At 42.2% G+C, this 13270-nt stretch overlaps 1 protein-coding gene across 9 annotated transcripts in view; it reads left to right on the top strand.

Annotated features, from left to right (window-relative positions):
• Positions 1 to 2357: 2357 nt before the first annotated feature.
• The window catches only part of LOC115205182 (transcription factor COE3), a 91734-nt gene continuing 80821 nt past the window's right edge, over positions 2358 to 13270 (top strand). For 4 of the 9 annotated variants that reach the window (XM_029770896.1, XM_029770894.1, XM_029770892.1 and 1 more), the window contains exon 1: positions 2358 to 3073. In XM_029770896.1, the coding sequence (XP_029626756.1) occupies positions 2940 to 3073 (134 nt within the window). In that variant the 5' untranslated portion in view covers positions 2358 to 2939. The remainder of the gene's footprint in view (positions 3074 to 13270) is intronic. The other 5 variants (XM_029770889.1, XM_029770890.1, XM_029770891.1 and 2 more) reach the window with 2 other exon arrangements.

Here is a 13270-nt window from a genome sequence, read left to right as displayed (position 1 = left end):
TTATCCCACTGTTCCTGAAAATAAGAATTTGTTCTTAAGTGACTTGCCTAGTTAAATAAAAAAAAGTAAAAGTCCATCTTCCCCTAATAACGCATGTTGCAACTCATGCCCACTAGGTGACAGCAATCGCTTGCAAACGGAAAAATCAAGACCAGTGACTTTTCCGTGAAATACTGTCAATCTAACATTGAAAGAGAAAACCTGAGCATATGACCAAAACATAGGATGGATATCATTTTTCTGTGAAAAAATATCGTTTGTTTGTTCTCAATCAGCTTTTACAATAAGTACCACAAATCACTCAATTTGAGTGTTTTGTATGAATGCAGAAATATTTGGAACACATTTGACTCCAAAAAACGTGCTGAAATATATGTAGGTCCCTTACCATAATTTACAGTAGCCTACACTAGGCCTATAAACATTCCCATTGGAATCGTGCGTAGCCTAAATGGCATTAAGTGTACCAAGAGCCAGCTGCTGAGAAGACGTCGCTTATTATTGTTGATTGATACGGTTATGCGTTCGATGGTTACCTGCAGACCACCGCACAAAGGCCGGGGTATCGGGTTGTCTCTGCGTGTTTTGTGGCCTCCTGACTATCCCGTCTAGCCTTGTAGACGGCCTTGCTGACCGCTCTAGAAAGTGCAATTGAAATATGAACGTCACAAAACCTTTTTCTACCCATCTTCTTGCCCTTTGAGACTGGACATTTACATGAGTTAGTCGCAACATAGAATGTTATCCTTGAAGTGCCATAGGGGGGGAAAAAATGCAATAGTTATTTATTTTACACCAACTGTTTAAACAAACGTTTGGTTAGGCTATAGGCTAATCATTAACTTAATATTGTTTTGGTTATTTTTAATTGATAATAGTCCACCAAAATAATGATAACGTTAAATAAATGGTATTCTCATTCTTCTTATTAATTATAACAGTTCGTTGAAGTAACAGGAAAAACGTAGCCTATCTTTATTGGAGACTTTTTTTTTAGGCCCTATTGCGGTAATATGATATAGGCCACACGTGTCAAACTCATTCCACCGAGGGCCGAGTGTGTGCGGTTTTCCGCTCCTCCCTTGAACTTGATGGATGACATAAGGTCTCTAATTAGTAAGGAACACCCCTCACCTTGTTGTCTACGTCTTAATTGAAAGAAAAACCAAAAACCCGCAGACCCTCCATGGAATGAGTTTGACACCCCTGAGTTAGACCTGTTTTGTTGTGAGAAATTAGGGATCAGGTTATTCCTTCTAAAATTAGCATCATATGGTCATCTATCAAAAGATTTAGAGATCTTTTTTAAGTATCATCGAATTAATTTAGTCTACTTGTAGAGAAAGACATGTTGGCCTCCTAAGTTAGAGAGGCTAAAGTCGTGTAAATATTTAATTGTGGTTGCTTTTGGAAGATTCCTTATTACTGAAATTGGAGTTGTCGTGGTAGCCATAGGCTATTGCGTTCACTGATCTGTCAAATTACCTGAAACAATTACAGTGTTAAGAGTTTTTATTATTAATAACTATGAGACAGCATTATTATGATTAATATAATTATTATTAGGCTGTCGGGATCAATTGTATTACCATTGCTGGACGCAAAGGACTGCAAGTACACCGCGCTGTCAAATCTCATTGAACTTGTTCACAAATACCGTTCAACAAAGCCAAGAGCAGCATGATTGCAAAAAAATTCCTGCACGCTACCGGCCCCTCAAGAAAGACATAAGGCAACAATTGTTCTGTTCCCCATCATGAGATATTAGAAAATGTTCAATCATTGTGAAATATATTTGAGTGTGTGCGTGCGTGTGTGTATGAAGAGGGAGTGTGTCTGTGTGCGCATGTTTGTTTGTGTGTGTGTGTGTGTTCGTGCGCGCACGTGGGTATGTCTTTCTAAAACAAATGACGTCCAATGAACATGTTGTGGAAGTGTATTGCTCCTTACAAACATAATGGATTTTATACAGTCCAATGCCACAACACAGTACAGTGAATATCAATCACAGACGTCCGTGCTCCTCAGTAATTCTGCACTCAAAGGACAGTGTCAATGCTTTCAAATGAGAGGTCATCATTATGCCTTTATGAGCCAATTCAAAAAGTCGGCCAACATGCAAATCGACAGATTAATCAGGTAAAGCAATACGCATATTTGCGTCCACGCGCACAGCTCAGCAACGCGTGCAATGTAGTACAGGTAAACACCGGGAATGCTTTTGCCGCGAATTCAAAAACATGACGTAATTGATGACTTCAGCCAATGAAAAGACAGAACTGCCATTGACGTTGAAATGACTTTTCCATATAAGGACTAGTCTCCGCCCTTGTCAAATCCATGCTTGTCCCCCTCGAGAGCACTAGAGCCTCCGAACCCGAGAGAAGGTGCGCTCCGCTGGGACAGAGGAAGCATAAAGAGACGGGGAGGGAGGGAATGAGATTTCTTGCTACCCAATCCCCCTTTTCCCCTGGGAGAGCAAGCCTTGCATGGTCCGTCCCTCCCTCTTGTTTGGTAATCATTTCATTTTACTCCTTTTTGAAGCAGTCGCTTGTTTTATCCCACTTTTCATTTCACAATCCCGTGCGCGTATGTTCGCCTTCTTCTGATCAACTTCGGCATCTCCCCTCTCTTTACTCACAACGAAAAGGTATCCTAGATCCCGGCTGATTCTTCTCCTTCGAGATGCTTAACTGTTCTAGCGCTCACCCTCTCTCCACCCTCTTTTAACTTGAGACCGGTTAAGCTTGAGCGAACTGAACTGGGGTTGGAATTAAAAATAAAGCGGAAAAACCCAAAGGGATACGACGCTCGTCTTTGGATAAGGACCGCTATCCCTTGTTGCACTTTGGGGAAGATTCTTCCCTTTTCAGTTGCTCGTCGTTAATCCAGGTGGCCTTGTGATTTGGTTAAGAGAGAGTTCCCAGAAGGTTACTTTCATGTTCTCCATCCAGGACAGCCTCCCGCGGGGAGCCTTGACCATGAAAGAGGAACCGCTCACGAGTGGCATGACACCGGTCCGCTCTTGGATGCAGAGCGCGGGGATATTGGACGCGAACACAGCAGCACAAAGGTAGGTTAAACATCAACTAGACGCACATATGATATTCGCTGGACAGGATGCTGACAGATCACTGCAGATTGCTCGACAGTATACACTCGTAGCCTATACGAGAACCGCTCACAGGAACGCTAAACGTATAGGCTTACTGCGTTCCGGATAGAACGGTTGGCATTTTATGTAGGCTACTGTATCCTGCATTGATTTGCAAAACAACTCTAAACTTAGTGCCCCAATACTTGTAAACATGTAGCATGTGTAAACAGCCTAGCATCACAAAGCGTGGTGAGTGGAAGGCATTGAGAACGATGCGCTTTCACATGATATGCCCGAATGAGCTCCAAGCAATTTTCTGTTATTGAAAACTCTTGACGCCAATAAGAAAATAACTCAACTTTACAACATGCACCTTCCATCTAATAGAACGGCATCATATCTCTCGCACGAGTGGCCTACTGTAAACCAAACACCGTTCCACAGAAGTGTTGGCTCAACAGTAAGATCACCTCGAAGAGTTTGCATCTGTGCATACGTTGATTGGTTCAGGAAGCCCTTACACATAGCCTAAATAAAACCCCAAATTATTTATATTAGACTTTGTTTTGAACAAGTGCCAGTCCATACTTACAGCCTAACATAACTATCATATGTAGGCCTATGCCTATATGTGATCTAGGCGTAAAGTTGCATCCATTAAACTATGAGATTAGTGTTGGCCCATCATATTGAATGCATATGAGCGTCATTGCTTTTCTATAATTTTAAACTATACCAAGACACATTCAATCGAATGTTACTCATTTAGGCTATACGAAATAGCTGTGTGTCCAGCTGTGGGGCAACTCGATTTTATGGACATGCTTGCGCTATTGTAAATGATTGATGTGAAGATTGACAGCGTGTTAACAGGTTCACTGTGCCACACAAGGAGAACATATCCTTTGTATTATTTAAGCCTACCTACAAGTGTAACTTTTAAGCTGTTTTGAAGTCATAATTAATTATAAGGGCTTAATTAATCAAATGTAATATTTTCATAAATCAATTCAAATTGATAAAGTATTGATTAATGCTGATGTTTGGGTCTGAAACAAATAAAACACGGTTTGTATAATATAAATAAATAATAGGGTAGGTGATCGTATTGAAAATATTGATGATGTGAGTGTATTGGCATAAATTGATTGGTTTCACTCAAATGTTTAAATACATGACTTCTGCTTACCTGAAATAATCCAGACCAGTTAAATGCCTATGCTTTCTTCTTTAAAATCTGATAATAATTCTATATAGGCCTACCGACAAATTACTTTTTGGTTTGAACGTTTCTGCGTGAACATCTTTAACCATCCAAAGTTGTCATCACGGAAAATAGTCACGACAAACCTGCCCTGTCCCTTGAATTAGGGTATCGCAGATTATATGATATACTATGTTTATTATTTATAATTACTATTAAAATGTAAACAACTCAAACCGTTGCTCCTGAGTTTAGGTTAATATTTACGTCAGTTTGCGGCATCAACAATTTGTTATGGTGCCCGGTGCACGTTGCCGACAGTTTGACAACATCCCGTTGTCTGAACAAAAAAAATGAACAGCCAAAAAGGTTAACAAGAGCAAGCCTACTGTAGCCCACCTTTACCATCTTGCATGTTCAATATGCTATTCGTTTTTCAGTGCATTTTGAGCATGCAAGATGAGACTATATCGTATATGCTCAGAGTATAGGCCTATCGTGTAAGTGACCCTCAGCTCTTCACGAGGCCGCGAGTGGTGGTGTCATGTTAGACAACAGCAGCAGTACGTTATAATGAACTAGGATAGATACGTTTATTCTGTGTTAGTTGTCATTCTGTCGCACACACAGACATCCACCCGGGAGTTCAAGTCCGATAAGCGGGTCAATTGACATGTCCGCTCACGGGTGAGCGCGTCGACGACACGTCGTAGGCTATACTGGTTTTCTTACGGTGTCAATCCATTTTTAAGTCCACAAACTTACTTTAATGTGTTCACAATTTTCCCTTTATCACAATGCTGCTATGATATCTTTTGGGGAAAAATCGACCCGCAGCGGCACCTGCACCTGCATAACTGTAAATGTCAGTTTTAATATTTGGTGTTCACTGAATGATGCTTCATTTAATGCGACATTTAACTGACATGCAGTTGAATTTCGCATTAATTAAACCCATGTGTCACACATTTATCCTCTGTAACACAACGAGAATTCATAGAAGTGATATGCGTTGAGTGGTCGGCAGTATACAAGTTATTGATCAGTACTGGTTGACAGTTGCATTACTTTGCAATGGTAGCTACACTTCAATTTGGCTGAACAGATATAGGCTATACGGTGGGTGATATATACTGTTAAAGTGCATCACTTTATATTATGTGAATTATTGAAAATGTAAAATGTACACTTATCTAGATTAAGTGAAATAGTGAAAATGTAAAATGTACACTTATCTAGATTAAGATATTGCAAAAATAAGACAAGTGGCTTTTATTAGTGACAGTACATTCGTTATTTATTATAGTATTTGAATTGTTTCCAAAAAATCATTATCCGAGACAATTTGCTATACGATTTTATCATATTTAGTATTTTCTTTTTTTATAACAGGTTGTCGGATAATTCTCCTTCCCAGTGCATAAAAAGATTATGCATAGCTCATCAGACATGTCCTTTTTTTGTGTTTGACTTTTGTGGAGTGCAATGTACATTCACCAAAACGCCTTTGAGGGGCAATGCCCAAACATTGAGTTTCTATATGTCAAGTCACATTGCAGAAAATAGTTGCATTTGTGCGTGGAGATGAAGTTGCTTGTTATGGGGTAAGGGAAAAGTACTCTCTAGAGTACTTCTTCTCTGGATTCTGGAACCGTAGTGTACTCTGCTTGTGACCTAGTGTTCATACAAACGGAACTGGAGACTGTGAGTTCGTTTTGTTCAGCGCTAGAATGTGGTTGTGGATAGATCTGTTATGGATAGCAAAGTGTTTCATTAAGAAATGGTCATTGCTGATTTTAAATGTGCAAAGCATTGGTCTGGATCGCTTTCAGAGACACTCCCCTAGCTTATGCCCACCATAACTGCCTTTCCCGATCTAACCCCAAAAACAGCCATTCCACTGAGGCAGGGAGAGGAGGGGTGTGGGTGTGACTGAGTGGTCTGCACAACTAAGGAACAGATTTAACTTGACCCTCCCCAGTTGCCACTGTAAAATCGAGCAAAGTGAATTATGTTGCCCCTGTCTTTGTCTGCTAGGAGGAGGAAAGGGGGGGGGGGGCGGGCGGCGACTTAATAAAGTGCAAGTTCCCAAGCTTAGCAGAAGACTGAGTGTTCCGTGTTCACTGGCTTCAACCGATGAGACTGATAGCCCAGGATTCTATATCCAGAGCCCAATCCGTCACTGCCTCAATCATCGCCAGTCACTGGACTCAAAATATGGAGACAATACTCCCTATTGGCCTCAGGCATATGGGACGGAGAAACCCATTTGTACAGACAGACATATTTGTGCGGTGTGGCACTCACTCATATTTCACATCACCACATGTCGTCTTGGGAGAGATTTTTGTCCAAGGTTCATTTCACTGTAACCTATCATCATTCACAATCCCTGAGGTCAATGAATATGTCTGACCTCTTATTTCTTATTTGTTAGAGAGCAAAATACTTATCGTGAAATGAGCATTTCTCCTCTCCTTCCCCCTATTCAATTCAGCTACATTTTACTGAGCCTTGTGGAATAGTGTCCAATAGTTCAAACAAGGCCCTCAGTGCATTCACCCTGTTGCAGCGTGTTCCTGTACATTCCATCTAACACATTGCATGGTGGTGACAATATGGCGACTCGCGTAAATACATATAGCCAGCTCTTTGTCTCACTGCTAAATCTCAGCCACCAGTTCATTGGATCCCGCAACAGAAACAAGTGTTTCTCGCCAGCTGCCCCTAAACGTGTAAACAATTAGTTGGCTTGAGCGAGGCCACCATCTTTTATGACCCCCATTAAAAGTGTGCAGGTGACCAACTAATGGTTTCAGCTGTGGCCCACTCATTAAGTTTGCAGAGGTATGTGTGTTGCGGGGACCAGGGTGCTGCTTTGATTTTCAGTCTAGGGGCAGGTGTGCCTCGGCTCAACCTGTAGTAAACACTGGACAGGGAGAAAGTCTAGTAAAATATACTGTTGCAACCTGAGGAAATAGCTGACACCAAACAGCGGAAAAAACTCAAGGTGAAGATGTACTATGCATTTTTGCCGATGAGAATTCACCCGATTTTTAGAGAGTATTTGGTGCTTGCTACAGCACATGCCAAATAAAGTAACGTATGGCTTAGGTCTTGGTATACAGTAAAAAGTTGTGGTGCAATGATGGATAGAGCACCATTTACCCTTTACCCCTTGATGTTAAGTGTTTGCCCACATGTTTTGATTTGCGTTTAAGTTTGAACTAAACACACTGTCTGTATCCATCACCGCTGTAGCGTAACTTGTTCCACGTGTGGGAGCACTGTGCAATGCTTTTGCGAGAGAGGCAGCGGTTCTAGTTGAGAAAAGTGTTGGTGTTTGATTTTCATTTGTGAACCCTAATCGTGTGTGTCATTTTTCTTATTTACCCAGCCAGCTCAGAGAAACATTACCCCATTGGCCAAAAAGTGGTGTAGTTGTCTTGCTGCAATTGCCAAACAATTGGACGAAAGGGATTTTTACCCTAAGATAATGCTCTTTTTACAGTTAGAGAAAAAGGTAGCAGTATTTCTGACAGTGTGCAAAACACGAGTGTGAGTGTTTGTACAGTATGAGTGTGTACCAATTAGTACACAGTGAGCAGTGTTCCATGTGTGAGCGTGTCGTAAGTGTAAAAAACAAGTTGTGTCGAGGATCTACAAGCGTATCTGTGTGGGTGTTAGCTGTGGACTTGTTTGTGTGGTTTTGTAGGCCAGTACTTTTCAAATCCATTTTTCAAGTAGTATTTTATATTATTTGAAGAGATGCTCATTCCTTTCTACTTCAATAGAAAGTACTACTTTTCTGATACACCATTACCTGCATGGTTTTGTGGGCCAGTACTTTTCAAATCCACTTTACAAGTAGTATTTCATATTCTTTGAAGAGATGCTCATTCCATTCTATTTCAGTAGAAAGTACTACTTTTCTGATACAGAATTACCAGTAGGGAAGTGAGATGAGTAGGAAGAGAGTGGAAGGGTAGATGGGCCTCTGTATCGCTATTCTGAAGTGAGGTGTAAAAACAATGTGAAACTGATTTTCTTTTCAATATCCGTTTCCTTGCGAAGTAATTGATGCTTCTCACACGTCAATGTAGTGGCAACATCCCTCTTCTGATGACCGAATTCTGTTCAGATGTTATCAATGCAGAGTGACACTGACGTTTTTCAATTGCGCTTGTACGATTGGGATGTTTGATTGGTCACTGACTGGCCAAATCATTCACGGGGTTTTTTTGAATTCTAAAAGGCATAATGAGATTCCTGAAACCCGATTGCTCATAGACTGACGGATGTTCAACTGCGAGGCAGCTTATTGCTTTAGCGATGGGATAGTTCATTGGGGCAGATAGAGTAGACCGTATACGGGATTTGTTTCCCACTGTGATGGTGTTTTTGTTTTGGATTTCTTAAGGCAAAGCGTTGTCGTAGCGGCGTAACAACCTAATATGTGGGTAATGCTAAATGGTTGGCCCTATGTTGTGAGAGGGGAGAGGAGAGATGTCTAAGGGAGTGCGGTGATAGGTTTCATCAGACATAACTCCAGACTGAAAGCATCCGAGACTACCCATCCTGCCTACCGAGGGTATAGTGTTTCAAAACACACACACACAGGCGAGGGCTGTCCTCCTGCCGTGTTCCAGGCTTCCACTCATTAGCTCATATTACACGGCTAATAAGAGCTAACCAAACAAGCACTAGGGAGGGAGCGGCCCTGACTGGGCAAATGTATGCCAGAGTAATTGTGTATCGGCTGCATAAATTACACTCTTCCTTATGCACACACGCGCGCACGCACACACACCAACATTTGCATATATTTCATGTGATCCCCCACCCCCCAACATTTGCTGGTGCAATTAGTGTAAGTCTGAATTTAGATAGGTCAATGTTCCTTACATTGGTTTTCCATGCTGTTTTATTCTGATACCCCCCCCCCTCCCCTTTTACCATCTCCTTTGGTTTCGTCCTTGGTTTTATACTCAATGTCTTCTCTGTGTTAGACCTATATCTTTGTCACCTACTGTCCTCTCCAGGGACAGACCAAGTTGCAACCCAGAGAGGGGTGGCCGTACAACCACCACAGAGGTTGTGTGATTTACAGTTCCACTATTCATTAGATTAACACAGTGGCAGTAGGCCAGAGAGAGGAGATTGTTAATACTCTGCTTGCATCCCATTTGTATAAACAAGGCAATGGTATATGGCTCATTAGGCCGTCCTGCAGGAAGCAGCCGGCCGCGCTGGTTAAAGACTCCGCCGCTCGGTCGGTAGGTCGGTCACACCCCATCACCCAGCTGATTAATGCTGGAGGGGTGTGGGCCGTGTCCACTGTGCCCACTCTGGTGGCACAGGGGATGCTCTCTACCCAGGGGAGAGTGGGGGCAGCGGGGAGGGCAACCACTGATCGCTCCCTTAAAGCCACAATCTGGAAGATTTACCAGCTGCTCATGGGTACTATTTCACAGCTATATGTAGAACAATATATTTTATACACATACGTGCATATACACACACACACACACACACACACACACACACACACACACACACACACACACACACACACACACAGTACAGTCAACAGTGTCCATTATAGAAGGAGAACCCTTCTGCTGCATGTTCATTAGTAGATCATTTCAGAGCAGAAGTCTCAGTGCTTAATATCTATTTCCCTGAAGTGTGCAGGCCCTCCAGCAGTGAGGACTTTAGCCCGGGGTTACCTTTTTCATTTATCATAATTACAATTTGCTGCATTGCATTAAGCCGATACTGCCGAAGAATGTACACTTTGACGACCATCCTAATGCTGCATGGCGGATAGCTGGACCTAAAAATGAATTCAAATGATGTAGAATCTCTTTAAAAAACATTTTTTTATAGTCGTTAAAACCACAACTCAAAATCTTGTTAAATTCTCGAATGACTTTAGATCAATTGTACCATCCCATGTTAAAACGACTCGTTCAGTAAACATACCATCCCTGTCGGAGCGTTGACATCAGCCACAGAATGGACATGGGCTTTTGGTGTCAGCTGATTGTGTTGAGAGGTGACTGGATGACGGTTGCTGCTTCACACGGGATCTCTTCCTTCAGCGTTTACAGTGGAGGTGAAGTGCCAACGCGCATGTAGGATGGAGCTCCGGCAGAAGATCTGTTAGCGCTATTTGTTGTTGGGCTGTTGCCCTCTGATTTACACCAGCCTGTGTAGTAGAAACCTGTGTGCCATCGATACTGTTTTTATTATACTGAGTGCTAAGGCCATGCGCTACAGGCCGCCGCGCCCAGGCATAAGTGGATGTGGCTGCAATTAGCATAATTGAAATAATAACGCTAACAAGCTTTCTGTGTTGATAGAGTGCAGAGAGATCTGGATGTTCTGAGACTGGCTCTGGCACCGCCGCCGTGGCTGGAGGTCTCAACGTATCCCCGATGTTCTGGCGTAGCTTCATAATTGGGGTAATGGTGTTGAAGGGGGGTTTATACACGTAATTGGAGGTGGGAAGTGATATGATAGTGAGGGCTGTTTCTCACTCGAGTCTTTTTTTATTAATTGTTAGGTAGTTAAGTATAATTTTGAGTTTTTTTCCCCCCAGACGATTTCAATGCAGGCCATGGCAGTAGTACGGTCACCTAATGTTTGTGTTCAGCAAAACATCTAGCAACTTCATGGGATTTTTCCCCTATCGACTTTTTAGGATTTGTTTTTGACTTTTTGCAGGACTTTTTAATGAGGGTTTGCTAGAGAGGAAAAATCCCCTATCAGTCCCACACGTAATATTTAGTAGCACTGAAACCATGACGTCAGATAGGCCCTAACTCTCTTTCTCTCATCTCTCCCCCCCGCGATGTAAAACGCCATCCTCCCACGTGCAACCTTTTTGTCTTTGTGTCTTCAGAACTGAGTCCAGGAATTCGCTTTCAACAACCGGGTTACAAATGAGGCAGTAAGCATTGGTAATGGGGTGCAGAAAGGTCACACCTGTGTTAATCTAGCGCCTGCGGACTATACCCATGAGCGCAGAGAGAAAGCAAAACGGGCAACTTTCCAAAAACACTCGCTTCCGCCCTCCAAGAAAAATGCAGCACGTGAATAAATATTTCGACATGAACTGCTTTGCGCTTTCACGTGGCGCTGACTGGTAAGATGCTTCATGCGGGCGGTCACCCATGCTAGCAAAGCAGAGATCCTGCGTTCGAGCCGAATGTGAGCCGAATCAGGAGGAATGTGAGCCGAATCAGGAGGAAGTGGTAATTGCTAAGCAAGCAGCGTGACGTCCATTACACTTGGAATCTCGTATTGATCATGGTTATTTGTTTTGTTAGTGTAGCTAAATGAGATATCAGCAACCAAGTTGAACAGAGATTGATACCAAAGCATTATGATATTTAGATGTTTCATTGATTTAACAGTAGCGCTCCTATAGCTGCCTGCAAGCGTTTGTTTATATATTTAGATCTGTCTGCGTTTTTTAAAAAGCAATTACGCTCATGCATCCTTGAACATTTTCCTGAATGAGGAATCAATTCTTGGATCTAAAAATCGGTTTAAATTGAAGCTATGAGATAAGCAGAGATGCATGAGATATCTTACTTAAAAAAAAGCTCTCTGTCCACGGCCTAGAGAAGTTATGCACAGTCTTCCAGACCACAAGGTACATGTAAAGTCAATCAGCCCAAATCAGTCTCTCACCACAATCTGCCCTCTATTTTCTTCACCTGAAGACATGATTCTGCACCATTTTCTTTTTACATATGTTTATGTTAATTTCCATTTAGTTTATTTTGTATGTTTCTCTCATGTAGTCTCAACTTCATTTTTTGTTGTTGTTGCAAGTGGTTATCAAATGTTCACCACAATCTGCCATTTATTAGTGACAGGTGAAGAATCAGTGTGTGTAACGTCACCCATTGAGCTTCTAGATATCATTTCCTCTTTCTCCAAAATCAACTGAATTAAGTTCAGATGGTTAAAAACCTTCTATATTAACACCTCTCCAAAGCTTTGAAACCTTTTCAATTCGAATTTGTCATCTATTCCACACCATGTCACCTTTTTGAATTGGCATTCACTTCCAAACTTCACTTTTAATCTAAATGAACTCCGACCCTGGTTAGCAGTGTGTACGTGGTGTGTTAGCAGACATCCTCCGTCTCTAAATCAATGGTGAAAAGGGCCGTGTGTGTGTGTGTGTGCGCATATGGCGCACGCCGAGTGTGTGGAGGTCTTTTATTCTCCGGGCCCAGGGGATGCAGGGCAGAGTTTGACTGACAGGTCAGGGAAAACTGGAGTGGCACGGTTGCCAAGCCGAATGGTACCCCACAGCGCTTGGCACGAACCGAGGCAGACGCCGCCTTCTGGAGTCCTTGCTACCCAGCCAAATTCACATTGTTGAGGTGGTCGAGGAGACAAATAACACAAAGGAACGCGTGGCACACACAGGGAACGTGAAGAGAGGGCCAAGTGTCTTTCATTTATCACTCTCTCTCTCTCTCTCTCTCGCTCTCTCTCTCGCTCTCTCTCTCGCTCTCTCGTCTCCACTTTTCTGTCCTTCTTTTCATTATTTGTGTTTGTGTTTTTAATTTAGGGTTTGAAAGATTACTGTTTGGGTTGTTTTGCAGTTGGTGCTGATAGTAGTAATTGACCTGACTAAGATCCATTTTTGTCAGAACAATGAACACGTTTCGGAAACGTAGGTTTCTTTAAACGAAACCAAGAACTGCATACTAATACATATCAGGACCCTAGGCCCTATTCAATCCCAACTGCTCCAGGGTTTCTTCTTTGCGAGGCGTCATACTTAAATTCTACTTAAATGATTGGAAAACTTTCTTTTAGTTTCACACAGTAAACAACATTTTGTTTTACCTGCAGAAACAGCTTGTGATTGAATAGCGCCTGCTGTGTTTAGAATTGCCCTGGTGATCCGTGGCTACACGGTACTAACCAAATTTCATCCT

Source organism: Salmo trutta, chromosome 13, assembly GCF_901001165.1.
Source record: "Salmo trutta chromosome 13, fSalTru1.1, whole genome shotgun sequence".
NCBI lineage: Eukaryota > Metazoa > Chordata > Actinopteri > Salmoniformes > Salmonidae > Salmo > Salmo trutta.
This window is presented reverse-complemented; position numbering and strand designations above follow the sequence as displayed.